The sequence below is a fragment of the Hemiscyllium ocellatum genome, chromosome 23 (genome assembly GCF_020745735.1).
Source record: "Hemiscyllium ocellatum isolate sHemOce1 chromosome 23, sHemOce1.pat.X.cur, whole genome shotgun sequence".
NCBI classification, from domain to species: domain Eukaryota; kingdom Metazoa; phylum Chordata; class Chondrichthyes; order Orectolobiformes; family Hemiscylliidae; genus Hemiscyllium; species Hemiscyllium ocellatum.
In genome coordinates this window covers 45764256-45783163 of record NC_083423.1, presented here as the reverse complement: position 1 = coordinate 45783163, position 18908 = coordinate 45764256, and the positions used below count along the sequence as shown (strand labels likewise).

General features: G+C 38.3%; 1 protein-coding gene across 1 annotated transcript in view; it reads right to left on the bottom strand.

The window, feature by feature from the left end:
- Positions 1-4382: 4382 nt before the first annotated feature.
- Positions 4383-18908, bottom strand: part of LOC132826620 (troponin I, slow skeletal muscle-like) — a 38857-nt gene continuing 24331 nt past the window's right edge. Inside the window, exons 5-9 of the mRNA XM_060842576.1 lie at positions 17526-17657; positions 11075-11164; positions 10803-10976; positions 9696-9803; positions 4383-5129 (exon numbers count right to left, since the gene is read on the bottom strand). Of these exons, the coding sequence (XP_060698559.1) occupies positions 9699-9803; positions 10803-10976; positions 11075-11164; positions 17526-17657 (501 nt within the window). The 3' untranslated portion in view covers positions 4383-5129; positions 9696-9698. The remainder of the gene's footprint in view (positions 5130-9695; positions 9804-10802; positions 10977-11074; positions 11165-17525; positions 17658-18908) is intronic.

Here is an 18908-nt window from a genome sequence, read left to right as displayed (position 1 = left end):
ATGCTAGCATGTATAGAAGCTTAGCTGTCTGGCAGAAAGCAGAGAGTGTGGATAAAAGTGTTGTTCTCAGAATGGCAGCTGGAGACAAGTGGTGTTCTGCAAGGCTCTGTGGTGCGACCAAAATTTTTCACTTTATGCATTAATAATATCAATGAAGGAACTGAGGGCACTCTGGCTAAGTTTGCAGACGATACAAAGATAGGTAGAGGGACAGGTAGCATGGAGAAGCCGGGTAGGCTACAGAAGGATTTTAACAAGTTAGGAGAGTAGGCAAAGAAATGTCAGATGGAGTGCAATGTGGGAAAGTGTGAAGTTTGGTAGGAAGAGTAGAAGCCTGAACTATTTTCTAAATGGGGAGAAAATTCAGAAGTCTGAAATGCAGAGAGACTTGAAAGTTCTCGTCCAGGATTCTCTTAAAGTAAACTTGCAGGTTGAGTCAGTAGTTAGGACGGCAAATGCAATGATGGCATTTATTTTGAGAGGATTTGAGTGTATTTAAGATTGAAATGGATAAGAACTTGAGGAGCAAGGGTTATGGAGAAAATGGGGTTGAAAAACTTATCAGTCACGATTGAATGACGGAGCAGATTCGATGGGTTGAATGGCCTAATTTCTGTTCCTATATCTTATGGTCTAAGTGGTTGGAAGGTGCTTTGAGACATCTCAGATTCATGGGAAGTGCAATATGAATATAACTTGCTTTGTTTCTCTTTTGTTCCCCCCCCCCCCTTCTCTGCCACTATTCTTTCTTAAAAGCTGTTGCATCTCTATTTCCAGTTGCAACAAAAGGCTATATCACGAAGAGCTACCTTTTTTATTATTCTAGCTAGTCTAAAATTGTTGTGCTCCCTAAGTTTGCCTTTGCAAGGTGGTGAAATGCCTTTTCGAATTGTATCCATCTATCTGATGTAGGTACATCCGCAGAGCAGTTTAGAAAGGAACAGCATGAAAGATACAGTGAAGGAGAGATGATGGTGGTGAGGCTATACTTCATCAGCATCCTTGTGTCATGTGATTTTTTTTTGGATGATGTTAGTAAACTGGAAAATAAGATAGACAAAAATAGATCCCTGGAGTACTTCAGAAGTGATATTGCAGGAGAGATAAGAACAGCTAATGCAGGGATTCTCTGGCTAAGTATGGATAGGTAGGAAGGGAACCAATTAACCACAGTCCCGCTGAAGTGGATGAGAGATGACAGGCATTGGAAGGAGAACGGTATAGCTAAACATGACAAAGACTGCTGACAGATCAAGAAAGAAGGGGAATAATTCTGCATATTTGCAGTCACTTTCCATGACATCTGTGAATTTGATGAAGTCTGTTTCGGTACTATGGCCAGGTTGGAACCCTGGTTGGAATTCAAAGAGTTACAGGAGATATGGCGCAGTTTAGGGAAGTGACAAAATTTTCAAGTATTTTTGAAGGGGAAAAGGAAGTTGTAGATGGAGCTTATGTGTGATTTGACATCATCATGACTAAACTCCTAACTCACATGCTCAATAGCTATGATTAGGATATGATTACATCTTCCCTCAAGTGCTATATTGTTAACATTTTTAACTATTTACAATTTCTGTTCAACTCAGTCCCGACTCATTGGGTTTCTATTGCCGGGGTGTCAATCTCCAACCATTTCCTTGGTTTTCTTGAAGGATGTGTAGGATATAGGAGATTTCTTATTATTTCCTTAGAGAACACATTGGTGAGTGAGATGGCAACTTTTCATGTGACACTTGTGATGACATGAATGTAATGGCAGTGAAAACCAACCAAGAAAAAATTATTCAAAAGGCAAACCTCCAACTCCTTGAAGGCAAAGACGATGACTTGAAATCTATATTCTTTGCTGTCTCTATACTGGACATGGGAAAATATTAACAGTTGGAAAAATGAAACACCTTCAGCTCCTAGAGAGAACCACAGTTGCATTGTCCACAGAGGCTGTGACAATGAAACAATTGTTTTAACACTATTTCCAGTGACAATTCTAGTAGACAAAATAAAAGAACGAAGACAAATCTGGAGATGAGGAAATAAGAATTTTCCTAATAAATGTAGAATTGAAATTTCTGTTTCTCTACATATTGGTATCATTTCAGGTTGATGTTGCTTCTCTGCAAACAATAACAGTTCAGGATTTCCGTCTGAAAGCTGGACTGTACCCCCATCAATGACAGAATTCATTTCAAGATTAAAGGGAATGAGACCCTTCTGGACATGTGAATCCTGATTAGAATCTCTAGGAAGCTAATGAGTAGGACTCTGATCTACCAACTTGTCTGAAAGTTCAACATCAGCATTGCATATCATAGAATAATAGAATCCTTACAATGTGGAAGTAGGCCATTTGGTCCACTAAGTCCACACTGACTGTCCAAAGAGCATCCCGCCCAGACCCACACCTGTGTCTGTAACTCTGCATTTCCCATGGCTAATCCACCTAGCCTGAACATCCTGGTCACTATGGGCAATTTAACATGACCAACCCTCCTAACCTGCACATCTTTGAACTGTGGGAGGAGACTGAAGAACCTGAAGGAAACCCATCAGACATCTCCACACAGTCACCTGATACTGAAATCGAACCTGGTCCCTGGTGCTAAACCACTGTGCCACCATTCTGCCTAAATATAGAATCATAGAGCTGTACAGGATTAAAACAGACCCTTTTGTCCAGTTCATCCATGCTGATCAGATATCCTAAATTAATCTCCACAAGAACCTCACTGACAATAGGAAGAGTAGTCAGCCTTGGTACTTCTCCAGATTGTTGCTGTTTAGTCACCACTTCTATCTGATAATGTTGTTACCCCTTTAAATGCAGCATTTTTATACCTCTATCCTGAAATATGTTCACTTGCTTGTGTTGATCAATTTATAATGTGTGAATCACTTCCTGTGATATGAGGGTAGTGTGTGACTGCTAATAACTAGAATTTAGATTTTGTAGTCTCTTTTAGATAGGTAGACTTCTCCGATTCTTACTTACTATTAATAAGTTCATGAGCCATTTGATGGTTGGCTTAAAACTTTTCAAAAATGGCTTTTAGCTCAGGAAGCTCTATAAGTTGCACCTCTCCTGTTTTACTGGAAGAAAACTTGAGTTGCCATTTGTTGAGGTGAACAATTTCTGATCCTTCATTATATGCTTGATATAATTTGGCCTCAAGCCCATCCTTTTCCTTAGCTAACTTTTCACTAGTTTCCACAATTAGCAGTGAGGATACTATCTACCCAGTCTGAAGCTTCAGTGCTCGTTAACCTATGTCAAAGCTCTGAGCTTTTCATGGTCAAAAATTCCATTCTAACTCTATAATTTGAGACTTCTTAAACATTGTGGCCATCTTATTGCCTGTGGAAAATTTTGAATCTTCACTCATGTTCATTTGTGACAGAACTCCTTTCCAGCTACTATCTCTTTAAGTGTTAAAATGTCTACACTTTGTGACTGTTCATTGCAGCAGTGGCAACCCCTTTACCTTCAGCAGAATTTCTTGCAACATTGCCATGGCTCCATCCATCTCTAAAGGGCATTGAGGTGTGACTGACAGCAGCTGAGATTTCAGGATATTGAGGTTTTCTCTTTCCCTCTTATTTTCTGGTTTTCATCACAGGAAAATATATCTACGTCTAATGATGCTGCTGTTACTGTTGTATGTGTTTTCATGAGCGCAGAGGAATAAGCAAACAAATTCACCTCTTTGTTACCTTCTTTATCTTCAATGCAAAACCGGGAGAGCCAAAAGGCCAAACTAGGTTTGTTATATTCCCCAAGAAGAATTCTTCCAGCTTTTCAGCATGCTCAAATCCTTGGACATTTCCTATCCACCTTCCAGTCATCTTTCTCCTAAAGTTGTGACCCTTATCTACTTGCAAGACCTACCTGTATCTCCAGTAGTTAACAGAAATAAACATGTCTTTCATTGGCAAGTTGTAGCTGTTTGCTTACTATTCTCAATTAGCTGCTCTCATATAAATTAGGATTGTGTCCCAGTATCAGGGGAACCTTGGGTCTACCTATTCCATGTGGGTATATCCCTAAACCACTACAGCAATGTCTAGTCCTGCAGAGTTTGGTCATGAGTTCATTTGACACTTTGTTTTAGCTAGATTGGAGTTAAGGTGAGTTAGTAGCTTTCCTGACCTTCCCTCCTTTTATACACCTTATAACCACTAGTTGCTGTGACAAAAAAAAGTTCTTGCCTACTTGATAATCTCTATCTGCTCACCTTTTGTCCTCATAAATATCTAATAACTTCTTAGCATTCAAACTTACATCTAATATACAGTTTCACACATAATTACATGGACTTGCAAACCACAAAATGTGCTGAGTCAATTCAATGTATCCCTATGACATTCTTTTAATAAAGATTTTTTTTTAATTACAATGATCATATCTATTATATTTACATTTTTATTAGAACTGATCAATTTTATATTTTTAAAATAAATATTTACCAGTTGCCATTATTGAGATCATGACAAACTAACAATAACATTTGTCTCATAAAGCTGATTTCTAAATCATTATACTAAAATATCACCAATATATAAATTGTAAATTAAATTCAAACTCGGGGCCTTTGGAATATTTTACAAATGTTTGAACTTCTTCTAAAAGACCAAAGCAGTTGTTTACTCCATAGTAGTTATGTCATTTGCAGTTTGCAAAGCACAAATTTCAAAATATTACCAGGCTGTTTTCTTTTAAAACTAAGTTGATTCTGTATACTTTGCTAACTTTTCTTTAGTGCAATCCTCAATGAAAAGCTACAGATCATTTCTATGAGAGGAAAATACATTCTTGTTTTGAGATTTGGAAAGTAATTTGCATTGAGAGAGTTCAGGTCATCTGTTTTCCATCTTCATTACTGCTTCATAAATTCACACACGCAAGACTCATCCAGTGGCTTATTATTCTTATTGAACATACAGTTCAGTCTTGTAAATGAGGCTCCACATCTCAGTTGGAATACTGTCTTTCAGATGCATTTTCCTTTTATAGAGCATGTAACACACACTTTCTAAAATGATCTTTAATTTTGAAAAAATTGCCTTTCTGAGATTTATTATGATAAATTGTGAATGACAACTGAATGCTTTCCAAGTCCTCATCAGTAGATCTGGTGGAATAAATATGAAGAAACTATTAATGTTTGCCAGCAAGGACTGGCGCCATTGCAGGTTTAAGAACCAACCAGTTGCTCTTTTCACAGCTGCAATCCATATTTAGAAACAGCCACCGTGAATACATAAAGGTATTTTTAGGTTCATTTAGGACCCTGCTAAAAAGACAGTGATAGCATTTGCAAAATGTTTGCTGGTATGCTGCAGTTTATTTCACTCCAGTTTTTCTGCAAGTGACAATTTTTGATAGCATTTAGCTTTTTGTAGTATATTACATTTTAGCTAATGCTTTTGAATAGGTGTGTGAGCACTTTGCATGAGCTGAATTAAGATCAATAAACTTGATCTTTGTAAACTTACTGCAATGAAATTCCCTTAGATTGCTCCCATGTGGTGAAACCTGAAATGTACCCATTATTTGTTTTTTTAAAGAAATTGAGGATATTTAGTAATTCCATTATGAACTCTCAGTTTCCAGCTCCCAATTGAGAAAATATACACTTATGGAAGATAGTGATAGCAAACTGAATAAATTCCATTGGACATTAAAACATTTTTTCTCAAATTATCTAAAAATAGACATATACTGATGTACAAACATAGTATGACTATTGGAACAAACTAATGATTCTGTATCTGAATCAGAATAAAATAAACTACACACTATCAGACAGATTAAATGTGGTCTTTTAGATCAGATTCTCTACAGTGTGGAAACAGGCCCTTCAGCCCAACAAGTCCACACAGACCCTCTGAAGAGTAACCCACCCAGACCCATTTCCCTATGACTGATACACCTACCACTATGGGCAATTTAGCATGGCCAATTCACCAGACCTGCACATTTTTGGACTGTGGGAGGAAACCGGAGCACCCGGAGGAAACCCATGCAGACACGGGGAGATTGTGCAAACTCCACACAGGCAGTCGCCCGAGGTTGGAATCGAATCTGGGACCCTGGTGCTGTGAGGCAGCAGTGCTAGCCACTGTGCCACCTCTATAAATTTGGTATTACCATCTCTTATAAATTAAGAGATGGTAATACCAAAACAAAAAGTGTGAAAAGAACCATCTGTTACTAGTAGGGATGTGATATTAAGGTGACTTCTAGAAAATAGGGGTGGCACATTGGCTCAGTGGTTAGCACTGCTGCCTCACAGCACCAGGGTCCCAGGTTTGATTCCAGCCTCAGGCGACTGTGTCTGCATGGGTTTCCTCTGGGTATTCTGGTTTCCTCCAACAGTCACAAAGATATGCAGGCTAGGTGAATTGGCCATGGTTAGGTGTGTTAGTCAGAGGAAAATGGGTCTGGGTGGGTTACTCCTCAGACGGCCTGTGTGGACTTGTTGGGCTGAAGGGAATCTAATCTAATCAAAATGAACAGAATTGTGCCTCACCACCACACTGTCTTGCATCTTGTGCATTTCAATTTGTTAAGTGGGGAGGGAACATTGTTACACAATGAGATGTATATTAATGTGCAATTCAAACTTAAAATAGTTATGAGACAAGCCCAATACAGAACTTATAGGCTTTAACATTGATTGTCTTGGCCAAAACACAAGCAGGCTCTTTGATCCCTCGCTAAGTGCAATCCAATTGGTCCATCCCAAGGAGACTATGGCAGAATGTATCTTTCCAACCAAGCTGCACTAAGTTATTGTCAGCATAAATTGCACAATAAATAGCTCAGCCCAAGAAAAATAGTGTGTACTCATCAAGATTGAATCATGAGATCCACTCCACAATGCTTGTGACCTGTTGTTACTATTAGCCTAACACACCAGCAAAGATACTACATGTGAAAGCACCCAACCAAAGAAAATTATGAGTTGCATTACTGTAATGTGTGTATTTTAGTCAGTGGCACTGCAGGAAAGCAGCAAAAACGTGTTACAATTACCATTCAACACAGACAACCACCAAGAGTCATATCTACCCACTTTTCAATGTAACCATCATTTCATATATACCAGGTGTTATGGTATGCCATGAAAGCTATTCAACATTCTGTATCTATGGAAGAAATGCAAAATATTTTAAAAATGCTTTGTCGTTTTACATTGTTACTTCACAAATACACACCTAGTTCATTAATCTCCTTACCTGTCTGGTTCACTAATGACATTTAAGGAAGGTAACTGCGATCATTACCTGGTCTGGCCTTCACGTGACTCCAGATCCACAGCAGTGTGGTTGACGTTTAACTGCCCTCTGGGCAATTAGGGATGGACCTAAATGCTAGCCTAACCAGTGACACCCTCATACAATAATTTCAGATGTTAGGTCTGAGGAAGATATTTGGATTAAAAACTTATCCTTTATTTAAAAACATTTGCAGTGTTGTGGGAAAAAGCTACTTATTGAGTAGTTCTTTCAAAACTAAATAGCATCCTCCTGTTTTGTGTGATCCTGCATATAAAGTATTCAAAGTAAACTTTGCACTATGTTTCATGGGGATGTAGTTACAGTGACTAATAATCTGGAGACCCAAGTTCAACTCTAATTCTTGTAGAGGGTTTCCTCAAAGGGAGATCCAGTTTGTTTCCCAAGACATAGTAGTCTCCCAAATCATAGTGAACTGTGCTGATTCTGGCAGCTAAATAATTTTCAACTGAGGTAAGTAAGTGATCGTGACCTTGGATATGTTGGAATGTCATAAAAGGCAAACCATTTTGGTTCACTAATGTACTTTAGGGAAAGAAATCTGCTGTCCTTACCAAGTCAGGTCTCTTTGTAACCCACAGCAATGCCATTTGCTCTTAATTGCATTCAATTGTTTGGGTACTGGTAGTAAATGCCAGCCTGATCAGTGGTCTCCACATTAAGTTTTAAATCAGATCTGATGTAAGGTCATAATACATGATGAGTTTCTAAGTTGTTGTAACTAATGTGAAACTGGGTAACAGGTCTAGGAGACCTGCTTTCTCTACACATTGTGCTTTCCTATCATATTCAGACATATGCCTTTTTTTCTCTTGCTCCTTCATTGTGCAACCAGCTGACCAGGTAGTAAACTACACCTATTCTAGAGATTAAGATGCCCCATCTCTTTTGATTGTTTGCTCTTGAGAAGAAGTGACCATTGTCAGCTATAAATAATAAAAACAGAAAGTACCGGAGAAACTCAGCAGGTGTGGCAGCATTTGTGGAAAGAGAATCAGAGTTAATGTTTCGGATTATTTGGAGCTCAGCTTTTGTATAAATCCCTGAAATGTCTGTCCGGACAGCCAAGTGTTATTTTGTCTTGCTGTTTGTACAGAGCACTGAGAGGTGGATTGGTGTCTGTGTTCCTGCCACGGGTAACAGCAGCTTTTATGCCTCAAAATCATTCCACTAAATATCTGTGTGTTCATTGACCAGCAGCTAACCTGGTGTAAGTGCATCTATCAGATCCTGATAGTCCTTTGAGGCAGGAGCCTACAAGCTGGATAGCAGTGTTTTAAAGCCAGTGTGAAAATGCTTTTTTCATCTTTCTCTCACTGTATCATTCTCTGATTCCAAGGTCATCTGATCACTGGCTGCTTCTGAAATTGCTGACTTGCAGATTCCAATTCATAATGACTACAACTACAATTCGAGAATGCTTCATTCATTGTACAATTCATGGCTACATTCTGAGATATGTGAAAGTCACTCAACAAATGCAAAGTTGTCATCCCTTTCTTCACACAGCTCATTCTCGACCTTGCTTGCAAACTACCATCGCATCTCCAAACTCCTGTCCCTCTCAACTTCTTGAATATGGTGTGAGCTCCTGTATTCATGCCAATCTTTCCCATTACTCCATGATTGATTTCCTCAATCAGGTTTCTGCTCCCCAATCCCCCTCAGAACCCTTATTAAAGTCACAAATTACATTCAACGTGAAAGAGGCTGCAATAAACTAGCCTTCCTCATGTCAAATTATCTGCAGCCTTCAACTCAATTCATTATGTCATCCCTCCAATAGGGATTGTCCTAGTTTTCATTATCATTTCTCCAGTTTCTGTGACTGTACTGCATGAAAGGCTGCTCCAACCTAAGAATACAGGTTGTTCTGCAAAAACGCATGTTTTATTAATGTGAACTCGCTAAAACACGATTGACGAATTGGGGTCACTGTTTCAATTGGTTATAACACAGTTCTGGCCCCATTAGTTTAAATTGTGCTGCTATAATGCGATTTTTTAATAACGCGGGATCACATGAGAATGGAACTATTGCATTACAGCAGAACCGACTATAAGTGAACATGAATACTTACGGATTAGGGAGATGGGATAGAATGTGCAAGCTTCAGGCTGTTTGGTCATGTCATTTATGTGCCTTATGACTACGTGCTAGGGGTTTCAGTCTGTCCTTGCAATCTCACCTAAGTGACTATAATCCTAGATCTGTTTCTTGCAGGACTGCAGCACCCCAAGGTCAGGATTTGATAACTGTAAATATTAACTTGCTTTTTCCCTTGAAATAACTGCTATGCATTTCCAATAGTTTTGCTTTTGATGCATCCTGGAGGAATGTGTTTTTATCGTGTGGACGTTGAGAAAACTTTTCTTAGCTACTTCTTGCACGTTTACCTGTTACTGAGGAGGAGCAGCGCTATCAAATATCTTCTTTCGTCCTTCCATCCCAGACATTGCTTCCACATTCTTACGCCAGTCATGGACTTCAACTGGTTTGTGTTCCTTTGAAGAGAATGGAATATATCTTAAATACATCCTTTGACAGCATCTCCCTTCCTTAGACAGCACCTTCTGAACCTGTGATCTCTACCACCGAGAAGTGAAGGAGTAGCAGATACCTGAGAACACCACTGCCTGCAAGTTTCTCTCCAAATGTTACAACATCCTGACATGAAACTATATTGCCATTCTTTCATTGTCATTGGATCAAGATTGTGGAACTCCATACTCAGTAGCACTGTGGATAAACTTACACCGCATAGAATACACTGGTCCATGAAGATGGCTCACCTTCATCTACCTATTGCATTTCTAGCCACCTTACCCCCTACTCCAACCCCCCCCCATTAAACTGCCAGCCTCCTTGCCCCCCCACCCCCATATTCCTGATGAAGAGCTTATGCTCGAAATAGTGAATCTCCTGCTCATCAGACGCTACCTGACCGGCTGTGCGTTATCAGATATTTGTTGACTGCACAGCTATGATGGGTCGAAAGCCCTCCTGTGCTGCAAATGGCTATGAGTCAATGAGAATTGAAAGACTGAATATGATAGGGAAATTGGATGATGATAATGATTGAGATCTGTGGTGCTAAACAAGACATTTGGAGAAAGAGAAAAGTAGATGTAGAGAGGATGCAAAGGAAGGAAAAAGGAAATATTGAAGGTAGGACACAGATCTATTGCTCTAGATGTTTGTATACTCCCTTCCTGCCTTTCAGTGCAGATAGTTTCTGTGCAATACTTTTCTCCATGATGATGACCTGTGGAACATGCAAAACAGAAGATATAATTCACTTTTTTTTTTCAAAAACTATGTAGTGTAAACTGAGTGATTTTTTTTCTTAAATTGCAGCTAAAATCACAGATAACAAATAACTGTAAGTATGAAGTGAAACTGAATGCTGAAAACAATCAGAAGTGAAATATTTGTACTTCAATATGATACCAAAGCTATTCATCATTAACAGCAGCACAAAAATTTCTTTGACTGCTCCATACCTTTTCTTCTTCCTTTCTCACTGATTTTAGATTCGACCTCAAATCCAATGAGGTTTTGCAAGTATTTTCTGCTAGAGCACCCAACATTTCATCAGCAGATACTCTGACCCGACGTAGGGTGGGGCGTTTGAATTTGCCTTTGAGATCTAAGATCTTCTGGTTTAAGCTTTCAATCTAATGTAAGAAAATATATTGTTATCCATACTCTTCAATTTGATTAACAGGTTTACAACTCCAGTTTTCTTTAATGGAAAAAGATCTAAATGATTCACCTCTTTGGCATTCTTGGACACTTTAACTTCAGCATCATAACGCTCTGCATCGACACGATCAATTTTCTGGTGGAATTGTTTACAGATATTCTGGAAAATTCAAAAATAATGTGATCAGTATGACCAAAGGATTCAAAATCATTTATTTTTTGCTCCCTTCTATCCATTTCCTTTGTGGGAACTATTTTTAACTTCATTGTGAAATAGGTAGAAAAACAAATGGCTTATATATTAAGAGGTGTTCTGCTCTGTCATATAACCAATCAAATATTGAGGGTAAAAATTATCCCCACTCTATGGTTTCTCAGCAAACTTATCCTTAAGATTCCAAAAGGCTAGCACCATAAGGATACTCTAGGTTGGCTATTCTATTCGTTTTACTTGTCCTCTTTACTGATGGTAAAGGATTCCATTCTCATTCTTTTCGGCTCTCCCTCACCACTCCAACCTGACATCAACCAGGTGGAGATCAAGAATGCACAGTGCAAAGAACTATAGGTACAACCTGAATTAAATTACTTTACAATGCAGAGTAAAGTATTATTTTTGGAGTGTATCATTAAAGTACTTCAGTACAACTTGAAATACTCCACTCTTCAATCTTCTGTTGATAATTCTCAATCTATGTCATAGAGTCATATCGAACAGAAACAGATCCTTTGGTCCAAATCATCCACACTGACCAGACATCCCAATCTGACCTAGTCCCTCTTGCCAGCATTTAGCCCATATCCCTGTAAGCCCTTCCTATTCATTTACCCATCCAGATGCCTTTTAAATGCTGCAGGTGTGCCCACCTCCACCACTTCCACTGGCAGCTCATTCCATACATGCAACACCTTCTGTGTGAAAAAGTTACCCCTCAGATCCTTATTAAATCTTTCCCCTCTCACCTTAAATGTGTGCCCTCTACTTTTGGACTCCACCACCGTAGGGAAAAGACTTTTGCTCTTCACCCTATCCATGCCCCTTATGATTTTATAAACCTCTAGATGGTCACCTCTCAGCCTCTAATGCTTCAGAGAACCAAGCCCAGCTATTCAGCCTTTCCCTATAGCTCAAACCCCTAGTACTGGCAACACCCTTGTAAATCTTTTCTGTACCCTCCTAAGTTAAACCTGTAGAGGCATAACCAGAATTATAGGCAGCATTTTAAATGTACCCTCACCAATGTCCTGTATATCCGCAACATAATGTTCCAACTCCTATACTAACCAATGAAGGCAAGCTTGCCAAATACCTTCTTAACCAACCTGTCTACCTCTGACTCCACTTTCAAGGAAATATACACTTGCACGCCAAGGCACTACTCCCCAAGTACTTACTGTATGAGTCCCTCCCTGAAATGTTACACCACACATTTATCTAAATTAAACTCCATCTGCCACTCTTTGGTCCATAATTTCCCATTTCTGTTCTTATTCCAGTGAAGTTTTGTACCCTTCCATTGTTTTAATATGCTTTTTGAAATAATGGGATCTCAAAAACCTTAATCCAGTACTCCAGTTGTATAATCATTTGTGACTTGTGCAAGTTCAAATTCAATGGACTCTACATAAAACTCAATATACCATTTGCTTCTTTAGGCCTTTTTTTGTGTGCATTCTCACCGTTAAATATTTGTGTTTCTAAAACCTAAGTCTTTTCCACCATTTTTAAAACTTAACATTTAGACAACTATTTCTTTATTGTTCTTTTTCCCAGCAGTGTGCCGTCAGCATTTTTGTATTGAACTGTGTATGTCTCCTTTATTAATTTGTTAATGTTCTCCCAATTTCTTGTATATGTCTTCATAGTTTTCTATAAGTCTTAATTTGGTATTATTATCACATTTCAATTTAGTTTCTCTTGGGACCATGTCCAAGTTATTCTTGTAAATGGAAAACAAAGAATTCCTACCGCATAATCTTCTTGTACATCATGACCCAAATTCTCCACAAGCATTGATGATCTGTAGCATTGTTGTTACAGTTGCTATTTGTTTTAATGTTTTACAAAAATGGAATTTCTTGCACAGAATGTCTTGCTAGAAATTCTGAGATCATTCTGATAGTTTGCTAAGAGAACCTCACCCCAAGGCAATCCAGTAATCACTAGAAGGGACCACTTAAAATGCTGAATATAAAGAGTTTTCTTTCATGCAAATAAGTTGTCAAATAGACATTGTCTCTCAAGTTATCAATAAAAATTAAAAGCAAAACTCTGGATGCTTGAAATCAGAAATAAGCAGAAAATGCTGAAGAAACTCAACAGGTCTGGCAGCATCTGTGGAGAGGGAAATAGAATTAACATTTCAAGTTCAGTTTGACTCATCTGCAGAAAAATAAAAGTTGTTTGATATTTTGGATTTTCAATAGGTCCTGTGTTGGTTTAGTCTGCAGGAAGCATGACTTTAAATAGAAGTGTTTCTCCTTAAGTCAGCCAGCAGGAGGAGGGAGAAATTCTGCAAAACCATCCTACAAGGAAAACAGAACAGCAGCAATGGCAGGAAATAGCCAGGACATCCCCTGCCATCTTGATGACTGCATGTAATGCTGTTCAAAGTTAATGACATAGTTTGTTCTGGCAAAGTAAGAGGGGACGTTTTCACCTTCCAAGAACTCATGTTAACGTGTTTGCAACTTACATTTACTTTTGGTTCCCTCAATGCTACGTCCTCTCAACATCCATGCCAGTAAAGTAGCAAGGAGCACTATATAGCCCCTGTTTTTACTTGAAAGGTCTTCTTCGTTCACTCATTTCTGTGTCCTTCCCCTCCACCAAAAATATGGCACCTATCACATCCATTCTAATCTTCATACTGATACCAGGGATTAATTACATCTCAGTCACCCTCAAATTCTTTTTCAGAGAGAATTAAGATGAAAGCTATGTAGTGCACAAAAATATAATTATTTCAGATTTGGATTTTAAAATAAAATCACATCAAAGTTTCTGTGAAGTTCGTTTTTAGAAGTTCAGTAAGTAATTTTGAACAGTGACCTAAATACATCATTTCCAAGAAGTCACATGTTTGATGGGACACTTATGATGTTAATGGATAGAATTACTAATGTGCTGAGTTTTACAAACAGACGAGTAGGCTGTTAAGTTAGCTTTTGACTTTAGATCAGAAAAATCGTGACTTCATTTCAGGAGAGAGAGCAGTTTTCTCCTAGCAGGAGAATCAGGTCTTGGATCAAGGGAGTCAGTCACACTAACCAAAGTGCAGTGTCAACACTGGGAGAGCTTGGACAAAGTTTTCAAATTGCTTGAGGTCATAGCATTTAGACCATCAGAGTTGTAGAAGGCTCATATCAGCCGACTCTGAAAAACACTGCAGAATTGTCTCAGCATTCTTTGGGAACAGTCAGTTTAATAATTAAAGAGTTGAGATTGGAGTGATAGTTCTCTGGACTTGAATATCTATAGAACTATAGTGTTGGGGTACAGTGTATGGCTTGGGCTATGGCGACTTCATCTTTCAAATGTTAGGAAATAGGTTAAAATTTTATTTTTCTGTTTGTGTTAGTAAGTTTCCAACTGTCTTATGTCTAGATATCACTTTCATTTTGGTCTTTCATATGTTCTGTTGTTAAGCAACATCAGCAACCGTGTGTGAATATATTTCGGTGACTACCCACCACAATAACAAACTGAAAGATTAATCATATGATCCATCAAACTAGGTTGGGGTGCTGTGATCTGACTTGTCCAGTACTACCACCATCTGGGATCAGAACAAAAGTCATTCCTTAAAAGCCAGGACAAGTAGATGGTAACTGCCCTGAGCTTTATCCTTTAACCCTATATAAAGTCATAGAGATGTACAGCATGGAAACAGAACCTTCGGTCCAACCCATCTGTGCCGACCAGATATCCCAACCCAATCTAGTCCCAACTGCCAGCAACCGGCCCATATCCCTCCAAACACTTCTTATTCATATACCCATACAAATGCCTCTTAAATATTGCAATTGTACCAGCCTCTACCACTTCCTCTGGCAGATCATTCCATACACGTACCACTCTCTGCTTGAAGAAGTTGCCTCTTAGGTCTTTTTTATATCTTTCTCCTCTCACCCTAAACCTATGCCCTCTAGTTCTGGATTCCCCAATCCAAGGAAAAAGACTTTGTCTATTTATCCTATCCATGCCCCTCATAATTTTGTAAACCTCTATAAGGTCACCCCTCAGCCTCCGATGCTCCAGGGAAAACAGCCCAAGCCTGTTCAGTCTCTCCCTATAGCTCAAATCCTCCAACCCTGGCAACATCTTTGTAAATCTTTTCTGAACTCTTTCAAGTTTCACAACATCTTTCCGATAGGAAGGAGACCAGAATTGCATGCAATATTCAACAGTGGCCTAACCGATGTCCTGTACAGCTGCAACATGACCTCCCAACTCCTGTACTCAGTACTCTGACCAATAAAGGAAAGTGTACCAAACACCTTCTTCACTACCCTATCTACTTGCAATTCCACTTTCAATGAGCTATGAACCTGCTCTCTAAGGTCTCCTTGGTGATCCTGGGATGGGAATTGAGGAAGGGAAAATAAAAGTGTAGATACCAATTGCAAATTCCTCATGCAGTTTTGTTTGCTTTCTGCTTTGATCATACAAGGTAGAATATAGATATCTGCAATTTAGATCTTAATATCTTCGTAGTATTTCTATTGAAAATAACATATGAGTCCTTCTCCTTCATAACCATTGTAAACTATCCCATTTGCTTCTTCTCGATGCACCTGAGGAAGCAAAAGCTGAGGAAGCTGCCAGCACTTCATCACTATCTCCCTCTAAAGTTACAACGCAAAAACAATTGCCAGGAGACATAGGGGTACATTAGACAAATAAGACAGAGGTAAGTATATCAGAGTAAATGGCAAATGTGAGTGGAACATGAAGAGGAAAACAGTGCTGCTCAGAAGTTAGAAGATATCATTCTTCAGCTGAGGAAACTGAAGATCTTATGGATCAATCCATTAAAAAATCAATCAGGTATGTAGATGCTAGAAGTTAATTTTCAACCTGTGCAGCAAGTTCTGTGTGAACAGAGAACCTGACATCCTCTGATGGAAAAGATCTTAATACCAAATTCTAGGTAGCTGTGGCGGTCAGAAAGGCAGCTTATGTTTCCTCTTTGAATACTAATGCTGATACTGTACAAATTGGTGACAGATTGGAGAGGGCTATCTCCTTCCACGACCCAATAAATGCAATGGGGATACAGACAAATATTTCACAGGGTTTTACTAATCCTGTTGTTATCATTAAATCAATTTTCCTGCACATCAATGGCTGTACACAGTCTGGGGGGAATAGTAGCAATTGAGTTGATGATACTATCTCTCAGGATATATATTTTTGAATTTTAAACTAGAGACATATGGGCTTTCTGTGTGTCTGAGTGGTTTAATTATTAGCTTATAAAGAGTTCTGCAGCCATGGTGACTTCTTTTAAAGTAGTTTGAGTGATATAGCCCCAAGAACTAATGAATTTTTATTTATATTAGAAGAGTTTATGTGTGAATAAAGTACACGATGTGGTACAGTGTGTTTTCTGGTGGAAGATTCTAGACTTTGTTAGAATTAGCAACACCAAACAGCTTGGAGAGAAAGCATTTGATTTTAGTTTCACATTGGGCAGTTCTGCAGGGTTCGTAAAGCAGTTGCTCTGAAGAAAGGCAAAAGATAATTAGACTTGTTTTATTTTTTAAAAATTACTTTAGAATAAGGATTCAATAAAAGTTTCAGATCAGAAGTGTTTGGATAAATCCTGATGGGGTTCTCTGAAACCAAAGAAAATTAAGCTCAAGTGCATGCAGATTCTCTAAACTGGGAGTTGGAAGTCACAGTTAAATTAAGCTGATAGAGTGATAGAGAAAGAAATTCTCCCTGGTGTGAGTACTGTGCAGATGTTTTGGGAATTTTTGAAGGAGCATTTTTGAACCCGTAAAGGAGTGCTTTTGGGATCTACACAAGTGTTTCAGCCTTAATTGGATTATATTCTTGCCAAATGTTTTGAAAGATTTAACTGCGCATTTTACATAATATTTTTGCTTATTTTGTTTTTATCATCATTTATTTTGTGAGATAAACTGCTGAAAACTAAATCTATAATATCTGTGTTCATGGAAATCAATTTTTAAAAATTATCTATCAGGCCAGATTTCAGACCAGGATCAAACTTGTTCAATAATAATAGCTGTGATCATGACAATACATTGATCTAGTTTAAAGTTGATACTTCTAATATCCAATGGTAATAGGTGCAGAAATTGGGCTGGTGTTAAATTAACTGTACTGGTGAAAAAAAATTAAAGTTTCTGTATTCACTAATTTCTGAGACGCACACTACGTTCAAGCTGTTTAATCTTAAATCATTGCAGAGGAACTGACCGACTACTGAAGATTTCAATTTTATTCAACATTTTTTACATTGTTATTAATTCCAACCAATGTAGTTTACCTGAAGTTCCTGAATTGAAAGACTTGACGTGTTAAATTGTGGCACACACTCGTTAAGCATACGACTTTTCTCAGTATCTCGCTCGCTCTTTTCTTTTTCCAGTTGCTTGCATGCATTTGCAAGCATCAATTTCTACACATAAAATACAATGGAATATGTTGAGAAAGATTCAGAGGTCCCAAAGATTTGCAAATACATTTTAAATACCAATTTTAAAAGGGTTTTCTCTTTAGGTAACTTGATTTCTTAAAATTATTGGTTTGATTTACCACTGGACAGTAATTTGCATGTTAGCCATTAAAACTACTTTGAGAAGCATTAATATTTGTATGCAAGATCTATCATAAATTGAACAGGGTCATAAATACAATGCTGATAAATGAAAGTCACCAACTCAGCCAATGTTGCAGCAGATCCAATTACTTTCAAATGATGAATTTTAACATATTTACCATGAAGAGTGAAAATCATTGCATCCTAATCCTAAATGGGAGGTAATGCGTATACCCTACATGTGTATAAATGGGAGATTCTGTCTCCAATTTCCAGAGATAGCATCTTAGTCATTATCAATGGAGCTATGTTACCATTACCATTAGTATTTTGCAGGAGTGGATGCAGAGGCATGAATACCAGAATGAAGAGGAGTGACAAGAAGAGGGGTAAGAGTGAAGGATGATAAGGGAGGCATTAGGAAGTATAGCATGGAGGAAAAGAGAGTGAAAAATCTATGGCAAGAGGAGCAAAGCAGATATCATCCTAATGGAAGAAGGGACGAGACTGCACAACAAAGGACAAATTGATGAGCTTTGAAAGAGAAAATAGAGACAAAAGAATGGGGATGGGTGGTAGTTAAAAAGGAGTTTGATTAAAATAATGGAGCAGTAGATAATAATGGAGGACAGATTGGATAGCAGTGAAAGGAAGTTTTCTGGGGAAAATGAAGGGGAAGGCAGGAGCATTAAAATACAAGAAATGGGAGCTAAAGAGCTGGCAATGGATGCAAAGCAGAAATGGTTAATATTGAAGGGAAGAAAAAATGAAATCGAAATTATGATCTTTTAGGAGAGAGAAGGAAGAAGCTTGAAAGAAGATTTTAACTTTCAGTGGAAATCAGGGAAAAGGCAGGCGTCAACCTCAGAAGTGAGATCTATTGTAACAGGTATCAATTCCAATTCTGGCCAACTGCTTACACTTTCAGTAAAGGGTATATAAAGAGGTAGCTGCAAGGCTGCCATCAGAAATATGGAAATATGAGCAGAATTCAGGATGAGTGATGCACAATGTTTCCTTATCGGGCCTTCAAATATCATTCCTGCTTGTTTTGGCCCCACAAAGGGATGTTTTGTACTATTCTCTTGAAGTCTCCACTTGTAGTCTGAC